Source organism: Ceratotherium simum, chromosome 11, assembly GCF_057802395.1.
Source record: "Ceratotherium simum simum isolate JZ-2026a chromosome 11, ASM5780239v1, whole genome shotgun sequence".
Lineage (NCBI taxonomy): Eukaryota > Metazoa > Chordata > Mammalia > Perissodactyla > Rhinocerotidae > Ceratotherium > Ceratotherium simum.
Genome location: NC_141910.1, coordinates 2,866,472 through 2,894,244, shown reverse-complemented (window position 1 = coordinate 2,894,244; position 27,773 = coordinate 2,866,472). Strand labels below are relative to the sequence as shown.

At 46.6% G+C, this 27,773-nt stretch overlaps 1 protein-coding gene across 2 annotated transcripts in view; it reads right to left on the bottom strand.

Moving 5' to 3' along the window:
• The window catches only part of TRABD2A (TraB domain containing 2A), a 57,058-nt gene that overhangs the window by 9,524 nt on the left and 19,761 nt on the right, over positions 1–27,773 (bottom strand). For both annotated transcript variants that reach the window (XM_087436496.1, XM_004437203.3), the window contains exons 3-4: positions 7,228–7,374; positions 4,532–4,706 (exon numbers count right to left, since the gene is read on the bottom strand). In XM_087436496.1, the coding sequence (XP_087292622.1) occupies positions 4,532–4,706; positions 7,228–7,374 (322 nt within the window). The remainder of the gene's footprint in view (positions 1–4,531; positions 4,707–7,227; positions 7,375–27,773) is intronic.

The window sequence follows — 27,773 nt, the reverse complement described above, 5'->3', positions numbered from 1 at the left end:
TCTCCCTTCAGCAGAAGCCACCCTAGCTGGAAACCTCAATTTGAGTTTTATTTCACTTTTTTTCTTTTTAATAAAAAGCAGCAAAGATCAACCAGATAAGCTTACACTGGCATCTTAAAATAAATATTTTAAAGGCCAAGGGTGGATCCTGGGATTCATCTTCTTTCGTCTCAGGCTTTAATGCTCAGAATGGACATGATCCTCTGGGGTCACAGTGTCCCTTTCTGTTACAATTTATGGCACTTTAATGTCCTAAATGGCTAATTAAATTGCAGCACTCTGTCCTCTGATCCAGCGGAAGGTTAGAGGTATTGTTATTATCTCCACTTTAAAATGGAAAACCGAGGTAAAATAGGTTCAGGCCTTCACACACTAAGAAGCCAGAGCAGAATCTAAATTCAGGCAGTTTAGCTCCAGAGTATGTGCAGTTCTGACAACTGAACACTCACCAGCCGGAGGGAGCCTGGGAGAGCAAATTACGGTGCATTCAAACTGCAGGCGAGGCCAACAGCTGGTCTGTGAGCCCCTCCCTTGTCCTGACTCCACGGCTCTGAGAAGCAGAGTGAACTTGGATCAGCCTTTGGGAGCCTGGGGAGCCCGAAGGTGGTGCTTGTGGCAGAAGGTACTGGGCTCTACTACATTCTTGGGTCAACGGGAGATAGAGTCTATGACCCCAAGATTGATGAGGGGCAAGACTGATGACTCAGATGAAAGGGACATTGGTGAGGCCCAGATGAGCCTCGGTGCAGAAGTGCAGCAAACCCACGTGTAGATTATGCCTGGACTAGGAGAGAGCGGGGCGGGAGAGCATGCAGAGTGCTGCTGCCACCCTCATTCCCCCAGCCGTTACCAAGTCCACGTGGCAGGGAGTAACCACCATCACAAAAGTAGCTAATGTTTACTGAGCATAGGAGGTGCGGGCACTGTTCTCTGGTGCCTTACACATCGTTTAATAACCCCCCAACAACCCTATAAGGTAGGTGTACTATTGTCCCCATTTTACAGATGAGGAAAATGAGGCACAGAGAGATGAAACAAATTACAACTCAAACCCAGGTGTTTGGCTCCAGAGTCCATATTCTCAACCAATTAGGAATGAAAAAGATATTTATCGACAGCCCCTGTCAGCCATGCTTTATCATTACGGCATCAAGCTATTCTGTATGACTTCAATTTTCCTCCGACTCCAAAGGTGAGCTGCATTTCTCATCTTTAAATTTTATCTCCAGATCCTCATGACAAAAGTTGCTGTTCGATTTTAAAGCTCTGGAGCTTCAGGTTTGGGTTATCCTCACTTTACAATTAAAAGTTTGCTAACCACACGGCTTTTTAAATTTTACCCTGCCAAGGCTAACAGTCTGGGAGCAATTTCTGAATTTCTGTAGTTCCCTCTGATCAACTCAGCCTTCAGAAGGCATGAGAAGAAGTGGACTCATGGTGGAGAAAGCAGCCCCGGGAAGATCACTTGGCCCTGGGGCTCCAGGGCGCTCCTGACACCCACGATGCCCAGGGGCTGTGAGGCCTCCACCCAGTGCTGAGCAATGTGGTGAACTGTGCCCTGAGAATCCGGCCAGCCCAGGCATTGCAGACTCTCCTGTGCCATCTGTCCACACAATCCCCATCCCGAGGCCCTGCCCTCCGAACTGCTCAGGTCCAACCCACTCACCGGCCACCAGTCAAACTCACGCTCAGCCTCGCACTGGCCCAGAACACGCACCACAGGGCTGCTGTCTTTTCAAAGCATCTGCCTTTCCCCTGTACCCAGGGCCGTATTATCGCAACAGTGGATGTCAGGGAAGCTTTTAAGAGATCAGTTGAGTCTAGCATGAGTGGAAGGTGAAAGCCCACACTCAGGGGTGGCGGGCTTGTGCACCCAGCTCTTGCAGGCTCCTGCGCCCAGCGCTTTCCATCCTGGCTAACCTGGCACGGCTTCTGGGACAAAGCCATGGTCTGTGTCCTAACGAAGGGCCGCCATCACCGCCACCAGGGGATGAGCCACAGGGGCTTCTGGGGCCTGACCTCTGTCTTGGTAGCTGCAGGGCGAAGGCTAACAGCTTTGTTAGAGAAAGTCATTTGTTGTGACAGGCCGGACACAGGCTCAGCGCAACACGGCACAAGTGCACAATCCAACTATGGAATATGGGACTCACGAAGAGGAAAACCACTCACACTGACTCACAGGTGACTACAAAAGCCAGAAATTACGATTTGTTTCATGTAGAACTTTTCGACAAACAAGATCTAGGAGCCCAACCCCTCATTTTTTCTATAACAGCCTTATTTAAATATAACTCACGAGGCCAGCCCAGTGGCGTAGCGGTTAAGAGCACGCTCCGCTGTGGCAGCCTGGGGTTCGGATCCCAGGTGCACCCTGACACACTGCTTGTCAGGCCATGCCGTGGTGGCGTCCCATGTAAAGTGGAGGAAGATGGGCACGGATGTTAGCCCAGGGCCAGTCTTCCTCAGCAAAAAGAGGAGGATTGGCGACAGATGTTAGCTCAGGGCTGATCACCTCACAAAAGAAAAAAAATTAAACATAATTCACATAAGATAAAATTCATCCTTTTAAAGCGTGCAATTCAGTGATCTCTATAACATTCACAAAGTTGTGCAAGCATCACCACTATCTACTTTTAAAACATTTTCATCAGCTGAGATTTTGATAGGGATTGCATCGAATCTGTAGTTCAATTTGGGGAATACTGTCATCTTAACAATATTTAAGTCTTCCAATCCATGAACACGAGATGTCTTTCTTTAATTTCTTTCAATGATGTTTTTAGTTTTCATTGTACATCTTGTACTTCATTTGTCAAATTTAGCCCTAAGTATTTTTTTATGCTGTTGTAAATGGAAGTGGTTTCTTAATTGCATTTTCAGATTATTGATTCCTAGGGTACCGAAATAAACTGATTTTGTATATTGATTTTGTATGCTGCATCCTAGTATCCTGAACTCAGTTATTAGTTCTAATAATTTTTTTGTGGATGACAAGATTTTCTATACACAAGATCACGTCATCTGAGAAAAGAGATGTTTACTTCCTGCTTTCCAATCTGGATGCCTTTTCTTTCTTTTCCTTGTCTGACTTCCCTGGCAAGAACCTTCAGCACAATGTGGAAGAGACGTGGTGAGAGCAGACATCGTGTCTTCTTCCTCATCTTAGGAGGGAAGCATTCAGTCTTTCATCATTAAATATGATGTTAATGTTAGTGTTTCATAGTGATCCTTTAACAGGTTGATGAAGTTCCCTTCTATTCCTAGTTTGATGAGTGTTTTTATCATGAAAGAGCTGCATTTTATCAAATGCTGTTTCTGCACCTATTGAAATGATCATTGTGGTTCTTGTTCTTTATTCTATTAATATGGGGTATTACAATAATTGATTTTCAGATATCGTGGCAGGCTGATTAATGGTCCCCCCCAGATGTATCTGCATCCTAATCCCTGGAACCTGGGAACATCTTACATGTTAAAAAAAAGGATTTTGCAGATGTAATTAAGCTAAGGATCTTGAGATCAGGATCACTCACTCTGCCATTCCAGAAGTGCTTCTCTCCAACCCCCCATTTTACTGATTAAAAAAACTGAGCGAGGTGACTTGTCCAAGTTTATGAAGCTAGTGGAAGAATTGAAAAGAGAAAGCCTAAGGCCAGTGAATGCTCCTTCTGCCCACTCCCCAGCCTGTTGCTTTTCTGTCCTTCATTCCAGAGGCTGCAAAGCTGTTAGAATCACTCAAGAAAACAAAAGAATTTATTTCAAAAAGCCCACAAAAGGGGCCGGCCCCATGGCTTAGCGGTTAAGTGCACGCCCTCCGCTACTGGCGGCCCAGGTTCGGATCCCGGGCACGCACCGATGCACCGCTTCTCCGGCCATCCTGAGGCCGCGTCCCACATGCAGCAACTAGAAGGATGTGCAACTATGACATACAACTATCTACTGGGGCTTTGGGGTAAAAAAAAAAAAGGAGGAGGATTGGCAATAGATGTTAGCGCAGAGCCAGTCTTCCTCAGCAAAAAGAGGAGGATTAGCATGGATGTCAGCTCAGGGCTGATCTTCCTCACACACACACACAAAAAAAAAGCCCACAAAAGGAAATAATTTTCCCAGTCTGTCTCCATGTACACTGTTAATAGTAATAGCTGATGTATCAGCCCCAGGCCATACACTTGAGGCTTATAGTCAGATAGGAGAGAGGAGACAGACAAATTTTAGTGGAAGTTAAAAAAGTGAAAGATCCCAGAAAGAAGTTGGGATTAAGTGCTGAGCTCAGAAGAGAGAGAAATGCCTTCCCAGTGGGGAGTGTATCAGGAGTCCATGTGGAGAGAGAGCTAATGTCACATATACCAGTCCATCCAGTAATGTTTCAACCTCGCTGGCTACTCAGCCATGAGCTGGAGCCACTTTGTAACTGAAATAAGTCAAAGAAGGTGTCACTCATCTAACCTCCTACCAGAGGCACACCTCAGCATCCTCTCCATGGGAGAAGCGTCAGAGGCCAGGGTCTAATCAGAGGTAACCTACAACTCACCAGCTCCAAAGGCAAAGAAAAAGCCCTTGTCAGGGAACTCCTCCAGAAGGGCTTTCACTCGCTTCCCCATCCTCTCATTCCGCTTGTAGATAAGCTCCTGGCGGAAGTAGCTGTCGATCTCCTGAGCAGTGATGCGCTCCTGAGGCGGGAGCGTGGCATTAACAAAATTGGGAACCTCCGCCAAAATAAAGAAAAAAAATTAAGGGCAAGAGAGTTAATAATGAAGTTGCTTAATTCGAGCATCATCTCACCCAGCCTAGAGGGTCAAGACACTGTCAAAAGAAAGGTAAAGAGTGACATACTATTCTTGGAGTCTCCTGCCTGCTATTTTTTCAAACTCTAACATCATTCTCTGTAACCCAAATTAAAAAATATTAAATGAAGTGCATTGAAAGAACCCTTAGGCTACTTAAAACAGTCCTTCTGTTCCATTTAATTGATGCTGTTTGAGGCCATGTGTTTATACAAGGAGACCATATGATTTCATAGCACATCCATAGTTTTAACTTGTTTGAGTCACACATGCTTTCTTCATAAAAATAATTTTACATAGTCACATAGTTTAGAATCAATAATTATGATTCTACTACCAAATACATGGAATTTTTATAAACATTCAACTGTTTTATAAATTCCATACATTTAAATTTTCATTATTTCTCCAATTCCTATTTCTCCCTCTTGCTTTCTCCAGTGTTCTTTGCCCTCCTAGCAAATATTTCACCTGATTCAGCTACACGTGTTAGCCAATTTCAGTATTTTGGCTCACAGGGTGCTGTTATACCAAAATTGTGACCTCAAGGCAATCAATTCTTGCAACGCAGTGGCTGTAGGTGAGGCTGACACACAGTGTTTTATCCGTACCCCCTTGGCTCTCTGGCTTCCCAAACCTGGGCCTCTCACCCCTTCTCCTGGGCTCATGTTCTGTCCTCTACCCCAGGATTTAACAAGGTTAACCATTACCTTAGTCAAACATAGAATAGGATATCTACCATGCCTGCTCCTCCTACTTCCAGTAGCCTCTCAAAGATCTTTTGAAAATCCTCACACTCTGTAACGTAGCCATCCATTGCCATTTTATGGATAGGAGATCTCCTTCTGTTATTTCCTTGAAATGATATTCTTTCATTTTCAAATCAAAAGCCTTCCTCTTCTCCTTTATCATCTTTTTAAAATCATGTTATTTACATAAGATCCTCCCGTCCATTTCCCAAAATCTCTTCTCTTCAGCAGAGCACTCCCCTTGTACCAGCCTCTCCACACAGGCAGCCGGAACGTGCAGTGATCTCCCGCTGCTGTCCTGCTCCACCTTCTACAAGCCAAACAGGACCCGTGCCTGCACCACCTGGCCCAGGCCAGCCTGGCCCTCCTTCACAATGGCAGGCACATTCCCAGTACCGCACACCGCCTGTGAGCGGGACAGGTGTGCAGGAGCCACAGGAAAGAAATGCATAAGACATCTGCCTCTAACTGTTCCATCAGCCTTACCATTTGCCCACAGAACTCCCAAATCCCCCACTTGTGTTAACTTTTTTTGCGGCTTCAAATTTTAGTTTCCCATTTGATCTTGACCTCTCTCCACACTTCCCCCACGCCCACCAAGGATGCACATAAGAATTATCTCCACCATAAACTCTACTATTCCTTCTTTTGTGTAGTTCTTGTTTTCCCATTCCTCTTGCTTTCTTGCCTTGGTTTTACTTCCTCCCACACTAGGCTCTCTGGAAAGCTCATCATGTCTTTGACACTTGTGGGGCAATGAAGGATTCGGCCTCCAGCGTCCCTCTCCCCAGTGCTGCCACTCCTTCCTCACTTCTTATATTCACTCACATTCCCTTAGGACAGGCTCCCAGATTCAGCAGGCCAGGACAGCATCGCCCACACCCACCTGCTCCCTTCTCTCTTTCCCCGGTATCCTCCTGCATGAGGTGGTGCAAACAACACACTCCCTATCTCAGAAGCTTGGCTGGCACTTGCCACTTCCACTTGATCTTAGTGGGGGGAGAGGGGAGCCATGGTTTGTCCCATGGGAAGTATGTTGATAAAAGCATGACAAATATCCATTCCAGCTCCCTCCTGTAGGGAGGCTGCAATCCTCTGAGCCCTGAACAGCCGCTTCCTTCCCCTTGATGGCCCACAGGTGAGGTCTGTCCTGGGCGTACACTCACTGCACCAGCTCAGCCATGCTCATCCTGGAATACTGCAGGATGGAACCCATGTCTGCAAATGCTGGCAACCCTCTCAGCTTCTTACATGCCCCCCGTAAGAATACCATGAACACTTCCGTTGCATCATGCTCCCAAGCTCCTAGAACCCATTGAAAGCTGCAGCCAAAGTTTTGCTCCACCATTTCTCAAAAGTGTTACCTAAGTCAGCCAGGAGGCTCTCAGACTCAGATCCCTTCCCCTCTCTGAAGGCTGGTTCATACTGCCTGCTGCCGAATCCCTTGAAGCTTCACCCTTTGACTGGAATCCTGGAATTACTCTCATCAATGCCCCTCTCAGTTCTTAAGTTTCACAAAGAATGCCTTTGTTAGCCTCAGCATCTCATTCAACTTCTAAATCTGCCCAGTGTTATTTTTAGAGTCCTTCATGACCTCAATCCTTTGTACACAGGATGCCCAGGTGTCAGGAGGTAACGTCTCTATTCTTGTATTTAGATGCGTGCTGAGCTGGGCGGAGGACCAAGGGCCTCACCTTGGAGCTGTCGTGGCTGAAGATGACTGAGCTGAGGTCCCCACAGTTATAGTGTTTGATGAGATCCTCCGTCGTGTAGGGAATCCGAAGGCTGCCTGCTCGCAGGCTCTCCTGCTGCAGAAGGGTCTGGTTCAAAGCAAAGATGACCTGAGGGGAGAAAACACGGGTCTCTTTTAAGTTCACTGACACAGCAATCGTTAGCTGCTGTCTTATTTCTTTTGTCCGTGGTCAGCAACAGCCTCACCTCTGTGTTCATTATGTAAGGACATGGACACGGCTGCTCAAAAAGAGAACACAAGAGCCAGCCCAGATGGCCTAGCGGTTAAAGTACAGCATTCACTGCTTCAGTGGCCCAGGTTCACTTCCCACTTGTGCAAATGGTGGTGACCCATCTGTCAGTTGCCATGCTGTGGCAGCAGCTTACATAGAAGAACTAGAACAACTTACAACTAGGACATACAACCATTCACTGGGGTGTTGGGGAGGAAAAATAAAGGAAGAGCTAACAGATGTTAGCTCAGTGCGAATCTTTCCCGGCAAAGAGGAGGGGACACGTTGAGTGTCCAAAGAAAAGGAGGACAGTCCCCGGCCAAGTCAGCACCCTTGGCTCACACCTGGATAAGTGCCTTAAAAGGGACAGAGACACCCTGGAATTCTCCCACGAGAGTGACCCAGAGGTGAGGAGACCCAAAGAGCTGGCTTGTGAGGAACGGCTGAAGACACTGGGGCGTGGGGCAGGGAGGGCTGGGGCCACACAGGCAGACATACCAACGGGTTTCAATTACATTAAGGACTGGACAGGAATACGTACACAAGATACACAAGTCTTTTCTAACCATCAGTGAGGCATTTGCCAGCTAATGGATTCATTAGATCCATGGGATGTTAACGGAACTTACTGCGGGATAAAAGGGGGAAATGGGGCTAACCAAAATCAAACAGGTTTTATCTTTACAGAACTTCTCAGAGTCTTTGACACACCAATCACCTTGAAGACGTTTCACCTGTGCCTAAGAAGCTTACAAAGCCTTGCTAGGACGTTTGTCTTTGCTTTGTTTGTTTACTTTCGATGAGTAAGCTTTAAAGAAGTTTACAAAGCAAAACTAAGCCAATAACATTAATGATTTCCTGAATGCTTACTATGTACCAGGCACCCTGCTACGTGCTTTGCTTATGTTATCATTTAATCCTCCCAACAACCTAAGGTAGTAACTATTGTTAAATGTACTTTAAAGATGAAGAAAATGAGGTGAAAATAGTTAAATAGCTTCCTGAAGGTCACATAGGTTAGTAAAACAAAGTAGGGATTTGAACCCAAACAGTCTAATACCAGAGCCCAATATCTTCAGCACTACGCTGTACATGAGGTATGCTGCTACTGAGTAGCAGTAACTGGCTTTTGTCATGTGGTCTAATTTAAATTATTAGCTTAAGTTAAAGACCTAGGAATCTGAAATTTGGAAGAAAGAAGGGAGGGACAGTGGAAAAGAAGGAGACAGAGAGAGGAGGGAGAAAAGAGAGAGAGAGGAAGGCAGAAAGGGAGTCAGAAGCAAAGGCATGATAAAGCTTTTTTTCACCCAGACTAAGAGTAACAAACACATTGTAGAAAATCTAGAAAACAGAAAAGTATAAAAAAGAAATTTTAAATTGCCCCTAATTGCAACATTCAGGTTATAACTGCTTTTAACAACTTGTGAGTATATTTCCTTTCAGTTTATTCTATATTTTATACAGTTGATTACATTATATATAAAATTTAGCATCTTGCACTTTTTGTTTGACAGCATAGGCATTTCTTCACATGACTAAAGCCTTACCTTCACATTTTGTGTGATATGCCATAATTTAGCTAAATTTTCTATTGTCAAATATTTAGGTCTTCACTGAAAAGAGAAACTATCATGACTAACACCATCAAGAGCAGTAGTTTTTTCTATTTTCAAGTTATTTCCTTAGTATAGCTTCCTAAGACCAGGACCACTGAGTCAATGGGCATGCATCATTTAAAAACTTTTAGAAAAACTTTTTTACTCTTGCTTTTTTATAAGAAAAATTTAATTCTCCATTAAAACACAAATTCAATAAGCATTAAGTAGTAACCCAGACAATCTCCCACAGCCAATGTTATAAAGAAGCCCCATCTCCAATACAATTTGTACCCCAGCATTGACGCAGCCCTGGCAGCATGCCAGGGAAATCGCACTGTTGTGACTGGGCGCCCACCATTCCCTCCACCTGGAAGGCTCTTCCTGCCCTGCTCCACATGGCAAACACATGCGCGTCCTTTGAAATCGCAGCAGGAGAATCTCCTCCTCTGGGAAGCTTCCATATTCACTCCCGGGCACAGCAAATCCCATCTCCTTTTGGCCCAGAGCATCTTGTAACAACTCTATCACATTGCTAATGCCATTGCCCTGTTTTGTCACCTCAAGAGCAGCAATCATGTCCTACTCACCCCCTGTATCTTTACCATCTGGCACACAGGACCTGGCATACTGTAAACATTCAATAAATTTTGACTGAATTAATAAATTTTAGAAATGACTCTGTCAAGGCCTAAAGTCTGAGGCAGGATGGATACTCACAAAAGAAGCCTGGCCAAAAATCTCACCTGCCACACCAAACAGGAAGCATCTCCAGGCAAGTCAGACTCACCAAACTTCTCAGGAAAGTAAAAAGGGGAGGGGGGGCCTAGCCCGGGAAATGAACAGAACTGCCTAATGGGGGGTTGAATTTTACCCCCAGAGACTCACTTTTATTTGCACTTATCTCTCACCCAGCTTTGGGAGGTCTGCATTTGAGCTTATTCCTTAAGTGTTTACCCTGACAAAGCCTCCTTTCTCTTAAACGCCCATGTTCTCCCCTTGTATTAGTCAGGATAGGATAAGCTATGTCACGATAACAAATTAAACCTGAAATCTCAATGGTTTAGCAAATGTGTACAGCTTGCTCCCACAAAGTCTGAGTGGGTCAGTGGCTCTTTTATCCATCTAGTCCCTTAGGAATCCAGTTCCGTTTATTGTGTGACACTGCTATCCCAATATAGAGTTTCCAGGGATGCCATAGCAAGGGAAGGAAGTGAACATGGAGGTGAGGTACCAGTTTTTAAGTGCCTTGGCCTGGAGTTCCCACATTTCATTGGCTAGAAGTAGTCACATGGCCTCGCCTAATCCTCAAGGGGGCTGGGAAATGTAGTCTTCCCATTTACCTAAGAAGGAGTAGGAAACTTAAAAGAGGTGAGCACTAATAGTCTTGACTACAACCCTCTAACCTTGAGGAAACTCCCATCCCTTAAAATAAACCCAAGAAAAATAAAAGACTCCTCCATTCTTCCTCATCATCATACCCATGAAAGGTTAACTGGTATACATATGTCATTTCTCATATTTGTCCTATGAAATTATAAACCTAAAAGCTTTGGTTAATATCTCACAACTATTCAAAATTTGTTACCTAATTGTGGGCATTTCCAGTCTCCTGTCTACCTCAGGGGCTGTGCATTAGCTGTTCCCTCCCCTTGGCATAGTTGGTCCACCCAGGGTCTTCCCACAGACCTCTGTTCTTCATTAGCACTAAGAGCACCTTTCCTTGACCTCTATCAAAGGCCACCACTGCCCCACTCTGGTTACTTTCTATCCTATTACCCTGCTTTACTTTCTCCATAGTGCTTATCACTAGCTGAAATTATCTTCTTCGAGATACCATCCAAGCCTGGATTTGTCATGCCAGGGATACCACCTGCCAATCTCCCTTCCCTCATCCTATACTATTCTATTCCTTGGGAGATTAAAATGGTTGATGGGGAATTTAATGCATTACAGTGATTCAAGATATCAGACACTTCTCTATTCAAAATTATACATGGTCCCTGGTGGAAGATGGATATCAGGGTGGTGATCTGGCTAATGGTGCTCATCAAATACAATTCCCTGTCAGCCTGTGGTCCTCAAGCACCAGAAATCCTGGGGACAGAGGTGAGAGGGGATGAAGAGGGAGGGAGGCAGGATAGGGAGCAAAATGCCAGTCATGATCCTGGGTTGGCCTACAATTCTGGAAACTCAGTGGCTGGCTGATAGAGCACCATCAAGAACAAGAGATTGTAACAGATGATGAAAGGTGTCATGAGAGTTCATTCTTGCATCAACTAATAAATGATAGAATCAAAGCAAGTACAGTGCTAAATGTTCCTGAAGTGCATTCACTCATTCCTTCTTCCATTCATTAATTCAGCCAATAAATAGTTATTGTACGCCTAATGATCCAAGCACTGAAGATACAGTAGTGAACAAAAACGACAAGATCCTTGCTCTTGTGGGGTTTTCATTTTACCTGGAAGGGGGTGGGGGATGTCAAGAGGAACCTGGGAAGAGGAGTGGAGAGGGGGCTGGTGTATCAGAAAGATGTCCTCCTCTGGGAAGAGGACAGGAAGTAGAGGCCTGAAGTGAAACTTTTGCTCTATGATTTCAGGCTTCCCGGGACACTCACACAAGCAACTCAAAACCCTTCCCAGATCGTCCCTTTGCTGCTTTGCCTTGGGGAGAAGGAGGTCACCTTGTGTTCACCCAGGACCTCTGAGGAGGCCATACTATAAACGCGTGTCTTTTAGGGAAGATTGAACAGTGAACTGTGCATCTGATTTGGTGCTAAATCTTTCTTTTGTTGCTCAAAAACACAGAAATACACTTTTTAAATCTCTAACACAATCTCCTATAATCACTCATCTTTCCTTCCAGAATTACTGTAACCTTCTAACTAACAACCCTGGGGGCTTTAATATCATGCTTATTTACAACTGAACCACTTCTGAAAGGCCTTAAGCATCTTGCAGTTTAAAAGCCAGCACAAGAGAAGCTGCTGAGCAATGTGCCTCAGGTGCCCACCTAAGAGATTTGGCGGAAGGGGCTGGGTTTTCTCAGCTGGGAAGACCAAGGATCCTGGCCCACTGTGCTCACCGGCAGATCCCAAGCACTGAACACTGTGCTCACTATCTGTCCAATGAAACGCTTTCAATGAGAGCCAGAGGAAGGCTCAGAGAAGCACTCCCAGGGACAGCTTGGCTGGGTTATCCAAGGAGGCAGCTGCCCTTACCTCCTCCCTCAGTGGCTTAGCAGGAATGTGGGCAAGCCTCTGGAGCGCTGTTTATGTTTAAGGGGGAAAAGCCCATACTGAAACAAATCAGACTCCTTGGAGAAAAACCAAAGATGGTTCCTGAGGAAGAAGTCTCCGAGTGAGGCCAGAGGGCCTTCCAAGGGTCTCCTCGGAGCTGAAACACTCCCAAGGACTCTGAGCCCCTGTTAGCACACCACCTCCCACACAACCAAGGAGGGAGTCACTGCCATCCAGCTCTCCCTCCTGCGGACAGCAGCACTTTATCGCCCACGCTGCCCAGACCTGGGCTAAATGTCCATGCCTGGGGCCACCCAGAGCTCCGTCCAACCAGGGACAGGGCCTGGAGACACTGCTGGAGGTGCCTTCCTTTGGGTGAAACTTTGGAGAGGCCCGGGGTGGCCATGGGTGTCTGCCCTGGTGTCTAGAGGAGGTAACTACCCCTTGGTGCTCTGCAGGAAGTCTCTACAGCCTGGAGCAGGCAGCAGGGAGCGCATGAGTGCTCCTCAAAAAGAATACAGCACCCCAAACTCACCCCAACTAAAACCACTGAGGTCCAGACCCAGCTTCTTCGGAGACCTGCTGCGGCACATCTAAATGCCCTGCGCTGACAGGATTAGTGAGTGTCAGTCATTCCTATGTAATTTACTCTTCTTCTTGTGCTTGGCAAAGTCTGAGCCAGTCTGACAAATATGGGGTTTCAGGATGTGACTCACAGAGTAGCACATTCCTCAGAAACAACTCTATTCAGTTAAGTTGACCCCAGAGGCCTCTTCCAGGCGTTTCATCCTGACTGGGCCTTGTCACTGACCTAGCCTCCTAGCGTTGCAGGATCAGCGACAGGTGATCACATCTGGGGCACAAGGACTGTTCCCGGACAGCCAAAAGCCCAGGTGCAGCGGCAGCATGTCCAACTGGGAGCCGGGGACAGGAAGCCAGGAAGGGACCCAGGGCAAAGGAGCAGCACAGGGTCCTGGCTGAGTGCCCCCCGCCACGCGTGCTGCCCCTCACCTCCTCCTAACCAACTCCCCGCCGCCCGCTGCCTCCTTGTCTCCATCCAATCCCTCTCTCTGGAGTGTCTGCTAACATTTTCTTACATGATATATTAGTTTGTGAGGGCTGCTATAACAAAGTACCACAAACTGGGTGGCTTAAACAAGAGGAATGTATTGTCTCACAGTTCTGGAGACTGGAAGTCCAAAATCTGAAGGTGTTAGGGAAGGATCTGTTCCAGGCCTCTCTCCTACCTTCTGGTAGTTTCTTGGCTTGTGGTTGCTTAACTTCAGTCTTCACATGGCACTCTCCCTCTGTGTGTCTCTGTGTCCCAATTTCTCATTTTTATAAGGACACAGTCCTACTGGATTAGTGCCCACTGTAATGACCTCATCTTAACTTGGTCATCTGCAAAGACCCTATTTCCAAATAAGGGTTATATTCACAGGTCCTCAGGGTTAGGACTTCAGAGTAAGAATTTGGAGGGGGAGGACACAAGTTAGCCCATAAAACATGTCTATCTCAGCTCTACTTTTTTTTTCTTTTTTGGTGAGGAAGATTCGCCCTCAGCTAACACCTGTGCCAGTCTTCCTCTATTTTGTATGTGGGTCGCTGCCTCAGCGTGGTTGACAAGCGGTATAGGTCCATGCCCGGGATCTGAACCCACAAACCCAGGCCACCGAAGCAAAGCGTGCAGAACTTAACCACTATGCCACGGGGCCGGCCCCAGCTCTACTCTTTTTTAATAGTTAATATGCATATGGTACAAAGTACATATGCAAACAGTACAAAGAAACAGATCTCCATCTCATTTCTGTTCCCCAATCACTCTCCCTAAAAACAATCACTGCTGCCAACGTCTTGTAACTCTTTCCATGGATGGTCTCTGCATGTAAAAGCAGATAGATAGATAGACAGATACAGATGATTGAATCATAGGTAGATAGATATCTCCTCCACTTTCTTCTTTGCACTCCTTTGGCCTTGAAGCAGTCAAATAAAAGCCTTTCCATGAACAAATACTGAAGCTATACATTATAATGTAAGGTAAGACAATCAGGAAATAAAAAGCCAAGGTTTGGCAACCCCAGAAGGCCTCCATTGTTTCTGAAGTAAATGCAGCCTGAGACCTCCTTATCCACAAGATAACATCAGGGACTATGACAAATCACAGAAAAGGAAAAGGGAATTTCTGAGGGCAAGAAGGGACAAAATTAAGGCTTCCTACAGCCTTTCCAGTGAGGAAGCAGGTTGGGTGCAGGAGCCCCTTGGAGGTACCTCAAAGGTGTCCCCACTGCCTCCAACCCAAAGCTGTCCTGGGAGCTCTGCTCTGGGCTCAGGCTGACTCAGGCAGACCCCAAGGAGAAACCCAGGTAGAATTCCACAGTTGAAGATTTCAGACAATCCTACAATGATTCATTTCTCCAAGATGTCTGATCAGCCTCCTCTTCCAGACACCCAGACGGCCTGGTTTTCCCAGAAAACTTCTAAGCCACCGTCTCCCAAACCAATCTCCCAAATGAGATTGCAACTCATTATCCGCCACCTCATTGTTGACATGAATCTTGGCATGTCCTACCCATTGCTCTGTGGCTGGCTTAATTCCTTTAATCTTGGATATCAGTCCCCATAGTGCATCCAGGGTGGCTCCATGCCTTATATGGCTTCGCACAAACCGTGATGAGCATGTGCACCAGCCCCCTTGGTGGGCATCTTCTGTAACTACAGCTATGCTAGGATGAATCGCCATCTGCATTCACCCCCAGGGGACTCCAAAGTACAGGCAGGGCTGGGATCACTGATTGAATTAAGTCAGGTTAGAGCTCCAAGAACCTGAAGAAATGAATGCATCCAACTCTTTCAAATATGAAATGTCTCCAGAGAGCCACTGGCGTGTGCTGTACTGCAGTCAACTCCGGGCTCAACTCCGACCCTGAATGACAATTCTCCACACCACAGTTTTTGGAGTGTGACTCATATCCTCACCAGGAAGGATGTGGCTGTCAGGGGCCTGGCAGATGGTGCCAGCATGCTTCCAAAACAGCATTGCTTCTACCATTTTTCCATACAAACATAAGCCTTTCTGTAGAGTAACCTAGAAACCACCATCTAAAACATGATTTCAAAAGAAATCCACATTCTAAGTTCTCAAGTCCAGCTTTTAGAATGCACTGGGAAGCTCTGAGAATTCCTCTCTAATGCCTCCCGTACGGTTACTATCTTGTCAAGCTACTCGTGCTGATGTAGCAACAAAAAATTTTCCTAAAAAAATATTGTCAGGTAGCAGATGCCTTCACATAGGACCCTGTCACTCACTGTCAATCTTTTAACAGCACTTGAGGGCAAAGCAAGACGCATTAGGGAAGAGAAGACGAAAGGCAGAGATGGCGGAATATCAGAACTCTGAGCAACCTGGAGAGAGACAGCAAAGTGCCCAAGATCAAAGTTGCCAGTGTGATGTATTTACAACTATAATAATCACAATAATAATAGTAGCAGCCCCCACCCCCACCCCCACACAGTCAGTCTGTTCTCTGGGAGGTAGAGCTGCATTTGGGGAGGAAGATGGGGTCCCTGCCCCGAGGGGGTGGCTGTTGGCAGGAGGAGAGGACAAAAACGTGTGCAGCGGCAACAGGTCACGGAGGGCAGCAGAGATAAACACAAACACTGGGTAGGAGTTTAGGCCAAGGTGGAGGCCCCAGAGAGAGATGGGCTATCACAGTCACTCCCTCATCCCGGAACAACAGTTTGCCCCCCTCCTCAAAAAATAGGCGGCACCAAGAGCAGTCAACGTGGGTTACCTGGCCCACAGCAGTAGGCATGCTCAGCACCTCTTGGGGACCTGCAGCAACAAGAGTACAAGGGAGGAGAGTCTATTTTCAAGGACGCACCAATGTTTGAGAGCAACGTTATCTTGGTCAGCAAAAGAGAAGTGGCTGATGTGCACAACCACGTCCATATGGGGACCATGGACATCGCACCCACCAGCGCCCCCCTCCACTACCTAATGCCATGACCAGCCACAGACTGTGAAGAGCATGCCACACGTGGCCAGGCCACCAGGGGAAGAGGCCACAGGCCTCCAAGACCTTAGAGGTCACCAGGTTAATTCCCTTGAAACCTGTAAAGATTTCTGTCCTCGACCACACAAAACAGCAGCTGTGCCTGAAACTTGTCACTGGCTACTCCTGCTGTCTTCAGGGTGTCCTGTTTAGAAGCATAGGAAGACTTCTTACCTACTGGGAAAACCTTATTTATCTCTTAAGGCCACCAGTGGAGGGTTCCAGCAGAACCCAGGCCATCCCAGCTGGAATACAGTGGACATGCCTGTGTCCGTGGCAGAGGACAAGCAGAGCCCAGTGGAAGTCTTGGGCAAACTTCAACTTTGCCCAAGGAAACACGCAACAAACACACAAGGAGATGAGCTCAGAGTGCTTCAGGACGGGTCCTGCAAAACCCTTGCTGTTCTCAGGCTCACCTGGAAGATGCACTGCATTTGGAATAAGCCACTACTGGGGGACTTGCCACCTTGGAGAGGTTCCCAGTGCTTCTCCACAGCGTACCAAGTTCTTCTTTTTGAATACCTGCTATCCCATGTCACGCGCTCTGCTCTATTGTGGAACATTTTTAACTATTAGGAAGTCCTTCCTTCTTTTTGAGCTCCCTGTCGCCCCATGATTGCCATGTACTCATTTTCATATACATCAATACAATGTGCGTTTCCACACATGCACGATTTGTTAGCAGCCATCAAAACAGAAAATGTGCATGTCCCACTTCCAGGAATCTCTCCTATAGAAACACCAGCACAAGTGTGTAATAGGTAAGCGTACAAGGATGATCCCTTGGGAACTGTAATAGTGCTCTCCCTGGGACTGGGACTGTTCAATCTCGATTGGAATGACCACATAGAGGGGATTCCTGCATCAAATAGATTGGACCTGATGACCTCAAATCTTCTTCCACTTAGAAGCCCTTGATTTGCTTCATCTCAGGAAGTGAGGGGAGCAGACTCTTCCGGTCTCACTTTCTGTCCTCTCTGCATCAATTATTTCTCCTCCCCTCAGCACAGGCCATGGGGCTCCATGGAGAAGGGGATCAGGACCAGGTGCCCACCAGGAACCTTCACGTGGTCCCTGAGGTGTCTGAACCACTTCCGCTGCTCATGCCGGGGGGGAGGGAATCCAATGTACACCCCCCCCAAACTCCATTCATGGAAGGGCCAGTGTGTCCATCCAAAGCACATACTCTTCTATAGTCATGACACCTATAGGGCCTGACAAAGGGGCAACAACAGGGGTAGCCACAGCAAGTGGGCTTGCAAGGGACTGCAGCAAGTCCTATGAGAGTGGCAGCAACCAAGTCTGCAGGCCCAGGACAGACAAATGCAGCAATGACAGGAGCAGCAAGCAAGGGTCCAGGAAGAAGCACAACCAGCACAACCATGGTGGGGGCGGGGGCGGGGGTGGTAGTGCTGCCAACATGTCCTCAGAGAGTGTGAACAGGATGCAGGAGGGTGCTGCAAGCTTGGCCTAGGAGGGTGCTTCCAGCATGTCGGCAGGAGCCAGTCTCTCCCCAGAGGGCAGCAGGAGCGTGGCCAGTTAGCCCAATGTAGGAACAGCTAGAGATCCAGTGACGGGACTCCTCATCTCAACCACGCAGAGTGAAGCTCCATAAGTGAATGAGGAGGAAGCCAGAGTGCCCGGCCAATGCTGAAGCCCAGAAGAGAAGAAGGAAAAAGGAAGATAGAGCTTCTGGTAGGAGGGGTTCCCATGATCACAGGACAGATGCAATCGTCGCAGGATAGGGAAGACAAGCCAATCCCAAAATCATCTCCTTAACCAGCTGTAGAACCACCAGAGACAGTAAAAAGACGGTGTTACGGTTGAATTTTGTCCCCCAAAACGATATGGTCATCCTAACTCCTAGTACCTGTGAATGTGACCTTATTTGGAAATAGGGTCTTTGCAGACGTAATGGAGTTAAGATGACGTCATTAGGGTGGGCCCTAATCCATTATGAATGGTGTCCTTATAAGAAGAGGAAATTTGGACACAGACAGACACTCACAGAAGGAAGATAACGTAGAGTCACACAGGGAAAAACCAGCCGTGTGACACCAGAGGCAGAGCTTGAAGTGATGCATCTACAAGCCAAGGAATGTCAAGGATTGCCAGCAACTACCAGAAGCAGGAAGAGGCAAGGAAGGGTTCTCCTCTAGATCCTTCAGAAGGAGCATGGCCCTGCTGACACTTTGATTTTAGACTTCTAGCTTCCAGAACTGTGAGAGAATAAATCTGTGGTTTTAAGCCTCCCAGTGTGTGGTATTTTGTTGCTACAGCCCTAGGAAACTAACATAGGGGGACAACAGACCCAGCCCCTGCCCTCCACACAGCCCCACCAGGAAGGATTTAGGGCATCTCACAAACAGAAGGAGCTCATCTACAGTTAGTTCAGGTTCTGCGGGTGAGAGACCCAGCTGGGTTGGCTCTTTCTTGAAGAATTTGAAGAAGCCAGTTCTACTAAAAACAGTGGTCTCATTTCTTGATAGAGGTAAATAGCATGTCTAAGACTGCTGAGGAGCAGTGGAACCAACAGAGTGGCAAGACACTGGAGATCACAGGCACCTAATTCCTGAGACCAAGGAGACAGTAACCTTTGAAGCAGGTTAAAGAAGAGCCAGAGCAGTACCCTGCTCAGAGAAGTGTCCCCAGAGAGTCATTCCAGCTTCCCTTACTACAGTTTAATTAAATAGAAAGGAAAATCATAGCATCTGAGAAGGAAATTCTCACATGTGCTTTAAAACACAACTATGAGAAGGGCCGGCCTGGTGGCATAGCCATTAAGTTTGTGCATTCTGCTTCAGCAGCCCTGGGTTCGCCGGTTCGGATCCTGGGCACGGACCTATTCACTGCTCAACAAGCCATGCCGAGGTGGCATCCCACAGAGAAGAGCTACAACTCTACAACTATGATACACAACTATGTACTGGGGCTTTGGGGAAAAAAAAGGAAAATTGGCAACAGATGTTAGTGCAGGACCAATCTTCCTCAAAAAAAAAAAAAAGATAACTGGGAGAATGTTCACAGCAAAATAATTCGAAACAGCAAAATACTGGAAATAGCCCAAACATCCATCAAAAAAAGAACCAGTTGGGTCCGGCCCCATGGCTTAGCGGTTAAGTGCGTGCCTTCCGCTACTGGCAGCCCAGGTTCGGATCCCCGGCGCACACTGACGCACCGCTTGTCCGGCCATGCTGAGGCAGCGTCCCACATACAGCAACTAGGAGGATGTGCAACTATGACATACAACTATCTATCTGGGGCTTTGGGGAGAAAAAAGGGAAAAAAGGAGGAGGATTGGCAATAGACATTAGCTCAGGCTAGGTCTTCCTCAGCAAAAAGAGGAGGATTGGCATGGATGTTAGCTCAGGGCTGATCTTCCTCACAAAAATAAAGGAAGGAAGGGAGGGAGGGAGGGAGGGAGGGAAGGAGAGAGAGAGAGAGAGGGAGGGAGAGGGAGAGGGAGAGGGGGAGAGAGAGAGAGAGAAAGAAAGAAAGAGAAAGGAAGGAAGGAAGGAAGGAAGGAAGAAAGAAAGAAAGAAAGAACGAACCAATAAATTGTGGTATATGCAGCAGAAAGATGCCATACAGCAGTGACAATGAATACTTGCCGCACATGTTAGCATGGATGAATATCGCACAATGCTGAGTAAACCAGCAAGACACAGAAGAGTGTATATAATATAGTTCCATTTGTAGAACAATTCAAAAACAAGACCAAACAACATACTGTTCAGGATTCGTTTTTGGTAAAACTGTAAAGAAAAGCAAGGACTTGAGGTAAGAAACGCAGAGTTTATATGGAGCAGTTACGGAGACAGTGGTAATTATGATGAACAGAGCCTGAAGTTTGTTTAAACCATAAGCAAACATATTCTCACATAGCAGAAAACCAAAAGTAGAGGAGCATAGTAAGATCAGGGCTCCCCTAATCTATATAACTACTTAATTCTTGGACTGCTCTTATAACTAGAAAATTCAAGCCCAACCAGGGCAAAAGAAAACCTCTCTTCTAACCTCTTTTCTCCATCTAATTGAGCCAACTTAGGACTCATGCTCACACCCACATCAATAAGAGTAGCCAGCTCGCTGTGTGCTGATTGGCTTAAGCCCAAGTTCATGAACCAATCACAGACAAGATTGTTTCCCCAACCAATCCCTCCAAGACGGACACTCGGAGTAAAGGCAAGTAAGGTGACGAATTACTGGATTCAGAAATAGAATTCAACCCAACCCTGTCTTGGTTTCTCCTGCTAGTTTGAAAAGAATGCCTAGGAATAAAGAACTGGAACGGGGCAAGGGGAACTGAGGGTGTCAGCAGGCTGTGGTATACTGCATAGAGGGAGGTACAGGTGAGCCCGACGGCTGGGGGGGGGGAGCAGCACAGGTAACCGCCAACTTGTACTAAATGTGTGTTAGGCACTGGGCACACTACAAAGGTTCTCTCGTTTATTCTTCACTACAATCTTAGGATGTTTGTTTCATCATTCGAATTTTACAGAGGAGGAAACGGACTCAGAAATGTTCAATATCTTGCCCAAGGTCACACTGCCAGGAAAAGGGGGAGCCAGGATTCAAACCCAGATACCCCGCCTCCAAAGTTCATGCCCTTTCCACTGAGAGGCTGGATATAAGAACAGCGGGATGGGCAGCAAGATTGGCCTTGAGCTCTCCCAGGTGTCTAAAGCCAACTTCTCCTAAGGCAAGGCCTGCCTGCTCAGGACCCACGCCCTGTATGGGAGGAGAGGCAGTATACGTACCTCTCCTGAAGGCCCTAGCCTGGTGTTAACAGTGCCACTCAGGTAAGAAGATTCAGAAAGAGCCTCAAATTCACACTCCGTGTCTGTTAACTAATGCCCCTCACCCAGAGATCACTGTGTCGGGTCAATTTCCACCTCTGGGGGAAAAAATCCACGAAACGATCCTCTTATTTCAGACCTGTCTCTCCTGCTAGGTGTACTGGGGTGCCAAATCACTGTGCTCCCCCCTCACCCAAACCACAGCCCCTGAAGGGACAGCCCTGCATAGGATATGATTCTGCTTGTCCCCTCCCTCCCCCTGCCAATTACACCTGAGTGGACATCTGACTCTGATATTGCACTGGCCGAGCCCTCAGAGCCAAAGGGTACATCTACCCCACAGAAGAGACTCACAAATCATCCACAGGCAGAAAATATTCACCTCCAGGCCAAACTGCTAGACCAATTCCTTTGTTTCAAGTCTCTTAATTTGCAATGGTTGAGATTTCAAGAAAGGTAAGAGGCAGCAAGAAACGAAGAACTACCAGAAATTATTACAATTATGATAAAACTCCAATTAGCATGGAGTTTCTAACAGTGCAAAGACTTAAAGGGACTCACTTTTCCCCTTCAAACACACAGCAAGATAGTGCCCTTCAATGGCTCAGCTGGTAGAATGGAGGACTGTAGAGATACCCAAAAACATAGCAAGATAGACAGATTTCTGCTTTCACATTAGTGCTCGCCTTGTATTATACTGTCTTTAAAAAAAAAATTATCAGTCCACCCAAAATCATGTCTTACTAGCTGAATGTTCTTCTCCCTCCCTCCAGTGACACACACTTACCCCATCTGCACTGTCTTCTGAAAAGTTGTGTTCCCTGATAAAAGTAATAAGCTCATACCAGTTTACTTCAGTGTTCAAATTCCACCCTTCCTCCCCCCACTCGCCCCCATGTCTCCCTTTCCACTCTCCCCTTGCCTCCCCACGGCCCCTCGTCTCTCTCCCTTTCTTTCTGGGCTGTGGAAAGAATCGATTAAGCTCCCTGTCCAATGTTTGCACCAGGCTTCTTTCTCTTTCCTGAGACTTCTGCAGCTGCGGGGAGACCCAGGTCCCAGTTGGGGCATTGTTGCGGGAGCCCACAGGCTGAAGGGGCAGGCCAGGGGTTCGAGTCCGGCAGATGCCTTTTTTGTCAAAGACAAAGGCCCCCCATCGAGCCTCTTCACTTTGCAGCACTTTCATCCCCCTCAGATCAAAGGGCTGCTCTGCGTATGAAAGGCACCGCCCGTTATGCAGCTCACATTGGCCCCACACCACCGCACCAGCCTCCCAGCTCTCCGAACAAAGGCCTTCACATCTGTTCAGGCGCAGGCCTCACCTTCTGGGGCGTTGGGTTGTTGGATCTTCTTTTTTCTTAGTTCACTTCTGAGAGCCATTCAGTCCCTTGAAGTATAGTTGGGGAGCCATAGGGGAAGGTCTCCCTTGTCCTCAGGCCATTCCACCCACATAATTTTTAAGACACCTTGAGGTCCTTGCCTCTCCCACCTCGCCTAAGTATCCAGGCAGTGGGGACATCCTCCTCAAGCTCATTTATTTTCTCCCTTCCCAGCCACTCTTTAAAATCCCTCCTTCTTCTTTACCTGAAAGGGGACTATCCCCTTGGAATATTCTAGACTGGCCCCTCAAAGCAAGATGTGATGAAAGTCCTGCTCCTCTTTTTGCCATGTTAATAGGTACTGCCAGATTTGGGAGCTTCCACACACTTCCTGGACATTAAGATTTGTTTTTCAAGGGGGAAAAAGTGCTTCTCAAAACTTGGACCTGAGCTCTTCTCAGCAAAAGGACTCAAGCACGAGGGCCAGAAAAACTGATCTTCAGTGACATTCTAACCTGGAAAAGTATCATTTTTTAAATGACGACAATTCCTGAATACCAGAAGAACACATGGAGAGAACCTGAAAGAAGACACCAGGCAGACAGGGCCTTCTCTTCTCTTCCTGCCACCTCCTCAGCGTCCCCAAGCCTTCTCTCCTCTTTCTCCTCTCCTTGGTCAGGTCTCTTGCCATTCTCTCTCCTTTCTACCTAGTCCACATCCTGCCCTGACTTCAGATGGCTGACTAAGCACATCTGTCTCCAATTGTGCACTAAACTGTGCACCACAACCCCCCATCTCCACCCCCCCAGCCACTACCAAAATTCATATGTTGAAGCCCTAACCCCCAATGTGACTGTATTTGGAGACAGGATCTCGAAGGAGATACTTAAGGTTAAATGAGGTCATAAGGGTGGAGTCCTGATGAGAAGAGGAAGAGACACCAGAGCTCACTCTCTCCACAAGCGCCTCTGTGCCTTTTCTCTAAAGGGCCATGTGAGGACACAGCAAGAAGGCAGCCGTCTGCAAGCTAAGGAGAGATGCCTCATCAGAAACCAACCCTGCCAGCACCTTGATTTTGTACTTTAAGCCTCCAGAACCATGAGAAAATCCATTTCTCTTGTTTAAGCCAGTCTGTAGTATTTTGTGATGGCAGCCTGAGCTGACTAATACACCTCTTTCCCCCAAATCCCACAGGATATTGGGGTAAAACAATAAGAATAAATACCAATCTCTCCACGTCCAAGACCTTGAAAGTTACAACCTCCACGAAGCATTTCTGGACTATCTCAGCCTCGCCCTAGAAATCTCCATTCTTCTAACTTCTGCCATGGAAGGTAATTTTCCTTTAAATTGTTTAAAGTTCTGACAAGACAAACAAGCTTCTGGGGCAAAAAACTATGAAGAATCATATTAAGAACCAAATGAAAACACAATAAAGCTAACAGCACACCATAAAGCTAACTGCTAAACTAACACATTCGGACCTGTTACTGGGGCTTATTAGGCATAAGTGGTGAGCAGTTCATCTAAATGGCTAGACACTGGTTTACTTCTGGAGTCCAACCTGCTTCTGGACTTTCTCTTATTTTGTATTTTCTCCAAAATCCATGATCAGCATCCATGTTAGGTTTTCCCTGTACAGCAGACTCTACGATGATCACAATCAAGTTCACACAGAGAGCAACCCCAGGGGTCAAACGTCTCCCTCCCCAGCTGTCTCACTTCTCAGACTCCTGGTCTTCTTCCTGATGGCACAGGGTCCTGGGCTAACGCGGCTGAAGCTCTTAGCCAAGAGTCTAACTCCAACCCCCCGGCAGAAGTAACCAGTGTCTCCGCCCGATCCAACCCACACTCAGCTGCCAGGAAGTCTTGCTTCCCCCTGAAAACAGTTCTTGTTGCCCCTCTGCCAAGAGAGCACATGGAGATTTCCCAGCCTCACACTCGAGCCCTCTCTAGCCTCATCTCCCATCGCACCTCGACACAGATGCTCACAGATGCTCACAGCCAGCCAAGGCTGCCACCGTAGGGCCAGCACAGCATGCTTTTTCCCAAGTTTGCCTGCACTTTTGACCCATTTTGAATATCTCCCTCTGTTTCCTCTGCCTGTCTAAATCCTAGCCTTCCCTTGAAAATCCAGCTCAAACTCTGTTTATTAAAGTAACCTAGATAACATTTAAAAAATAATATTTTTATACCTTTCCCCCATCTATCACAATTCTCTGCACTCACTCCACCACAATGGCCCCAGAGAAGGGAGAAGGAGAAAAGTCGGCCTCCTCTGGCAGAGGCCACGTCCAGAATCCACCCCACCTGCACTAGGTCACTTCTGCTGCCAGCAACCAAGGGTCTGGGAGGCACCTTCATTTTCAGGCTCTTTAGTCTACATGGTGCTCCTTGAAGTTCAGGAGTGGTTTGGAGAGAAGCTATAAAACTGCCCCACAGAATTGGAAACTACTCCTACCGAGGAAGGGAAGGCTTCCTCGGTACTCCTCAGGCACCTCACCTATTTCGCACACATTCACACAGCCCTCATGGGGTGTGTTTAACTTGCACTTCTTCTCATTCTGGAGTCACCCACAAGGAAACTGGGAGAAGCACACTGCCATCATTGTGTGACCAGCATCCCCACCCTGGTGACAGGAAGTAAGTTGCTCCAGGGGGGTTAAAAAAGGGAAAAAAGTTGGGGTAAAGATGGAAACAATCAGCAGAGTTAATGCTGTGGTTTTGGTTGTTTAAGACAGTATGGCCTGGTGGAGTGATTAGAAAACACTGCCTTCAGGGCCAGTGCCGTGGCTAGTGGTTAAGCACGCGCGCTCCGCTACTGGCGGCCTGGGTTTGGATCCCGGGCGCGCACAGACGCACCGCTTCTCCGGCTGTGCTGAGGCCGCGTCCCACATACAGCAACTAGAAGGATGTGCAACTATGACATCCAACTATCTACTGGGGCTTTGGGGAAATAAAAGGTGGAGGATTGGCAATAGATGTTAGCTCAGAGCCGCTCTTCCTCAGCAAAAAGAGGAGGATTAGCACGGATGTTAGCTCAGGGCTGATCTTCCTCACAAAAAAAAAATAAAAAGAAAAGAAAACACTACCTTCAGATAGCACCCAGCAATTAGTAAATATCCCATGTGCAAGGCACTGTGCGAGACTCATAAATAAAAGGTGAATCAAAATCCTCGCTCTCTAGGAGTTTACGTGCTGGTTCAGGAGACAAAATAAACACATAGAAAGTTAAACGCCAACATAAGAACTAAATAACCATAAACCTGATCATTCAACAGGCACCACAAGGTAGCAAATGAACAACTGCCCAATGGCAGCGTGGACAGCAGATGCTGTTAATTCAGGAGAAAAAGGAGTCTTCTGCAACCTGAGGTAACTTCCAGAAGCAATACAAAAACAGGGACCAGAGTAGGGACCAAGAATAGAGACCAGTGGTTCTCAAACTTGCATGTGCATCAGAATCACCTGGAGGGCTGGTTAGACCAGAGATTGCTGAGCCCCACCCCCAGAGTTTCCAATTCAGGAAGTCTGGGATGCAGCCCCAAATTTTGCATCGTTCACAAGTTCCCAGGTGATGCTGATGCTGCTGGTCCAAGGACTCACTTTGAGAACCACTGGTTTAGCCTGAACATTCTACATCAGAGGTAGGAAACGGGTGGCCCAAATGACCTATCACTCACAGCTGAGTCTTATTTGTACTGCACAATGTGTTAATTGTTTTAGGTAGTTACCAACATTTAAAAACCAGGACATTTCCCAGAAAAATCCAGATTTCTGACTTCTCCTAGGAAAGTAGGATGGTCTGAAAATGGGAGGAAGGTGTCAAAAAGTACAAACTTCCAGTTATGAGATAAATAAGTCCTGGGGACGTAATGTACAGCATGATGACTGTAGTTAACACTGCTGTATGGTTTATATGAAAGTTAAGAGAGTAAATTCTCAGAGTTCTCATCACAAGGAAAAAAACATTTTTTCTTTTTTTTTTTGTATCTATATGAGATGATAGATGTCAACTAAATTTATTGTGGTAATCGTTTCACAATATATGTAAGTCAAATCATTATGCTCTACACATTAAACTTATCCAATGCTGATATTGGATATATCCAACTATATATCAATAAAACTGGGGGAAAAAAGAATAAATCATACAATGTACTTCCAAATTATTAACAACACAAAATATCGGAAGGTCTGGCCACACGAGGGGGACACATTTCCACACGGCCAATGACAGGCTAGAACCCAGTAGCCACTGCCCTCTTTATACTTGGCATTTCCCCCCCCCCAAATGCCATAGTTCCTGTCACTCCCCACTTCCAACACAGGCCAGCTTCATTCATTCATGTTCCCTACCCAGCCCCTATGGATATTTGAGTTTAAGATCTATGATCTACATAAGCACCTGTAATAACGATATAGGATTCAACAGCCTGGATAGACCATAACTTAACCAGTCCCCAGTGGCTAGGCACATGGGTTGTTTCTACTTACTTTGTATCATCAATCACACTGCAATTAATAACAACCAACATATATCCTTGTCACTAGCTCAATCATTTTGTGGGATAAATTCATAGAAGTTGGATTGCTGGGTCAATTCTATATACAGTACACCCTGCATAAAGATTATAGCTACCATTTTAAATTAATAATAACACAAAATGGGAAAAATCAGCTAGCTAGATGACACTCTTCTATTTGGACATTTTTAATTAACCAACAGCAGTTCTCACATCTCTTTCTAGTTTGGCTCCACCCTATGCCCTCTAATATCTTAAATAGGTGCCCAGCTAAACTTGTCATTTTATTCCATGACTTCTGGCACCAAAAGCTCTGTGATGATATCCTTTAGTGACATCCTCAAAAGCCATTTTGCTATAAGAGAATTAGCCACAATGCAAGTGCCTACCATATACTCAGCACTGCTGAACACCCTCCCCTCTCACTCACACACGCACACTTTGCACACAAGGGTCTTCATCTTGAATTGGCTACCTACAAAGAGACACCTTTGAAATGATGCTAAAATCTACCCCCTTTCCCAAAATCTGCAACTTTACCCTGGGTGCCTGTTATGGACTCAACTGTGTCCCCTAAAAATTCATATGTTGAAGCCCTAACCCCCAGTACCTCAGAATGTGACTGTATTTGGAAAAGCGCTTTTAAAGAAGTAATTAAGTTAAAATGAGGTCACTAGGATGGGCCCTAATCCAATATGAGTGGTGTCCTTGTAAGAAGAGGAAATGAGGACATAGACATGCATA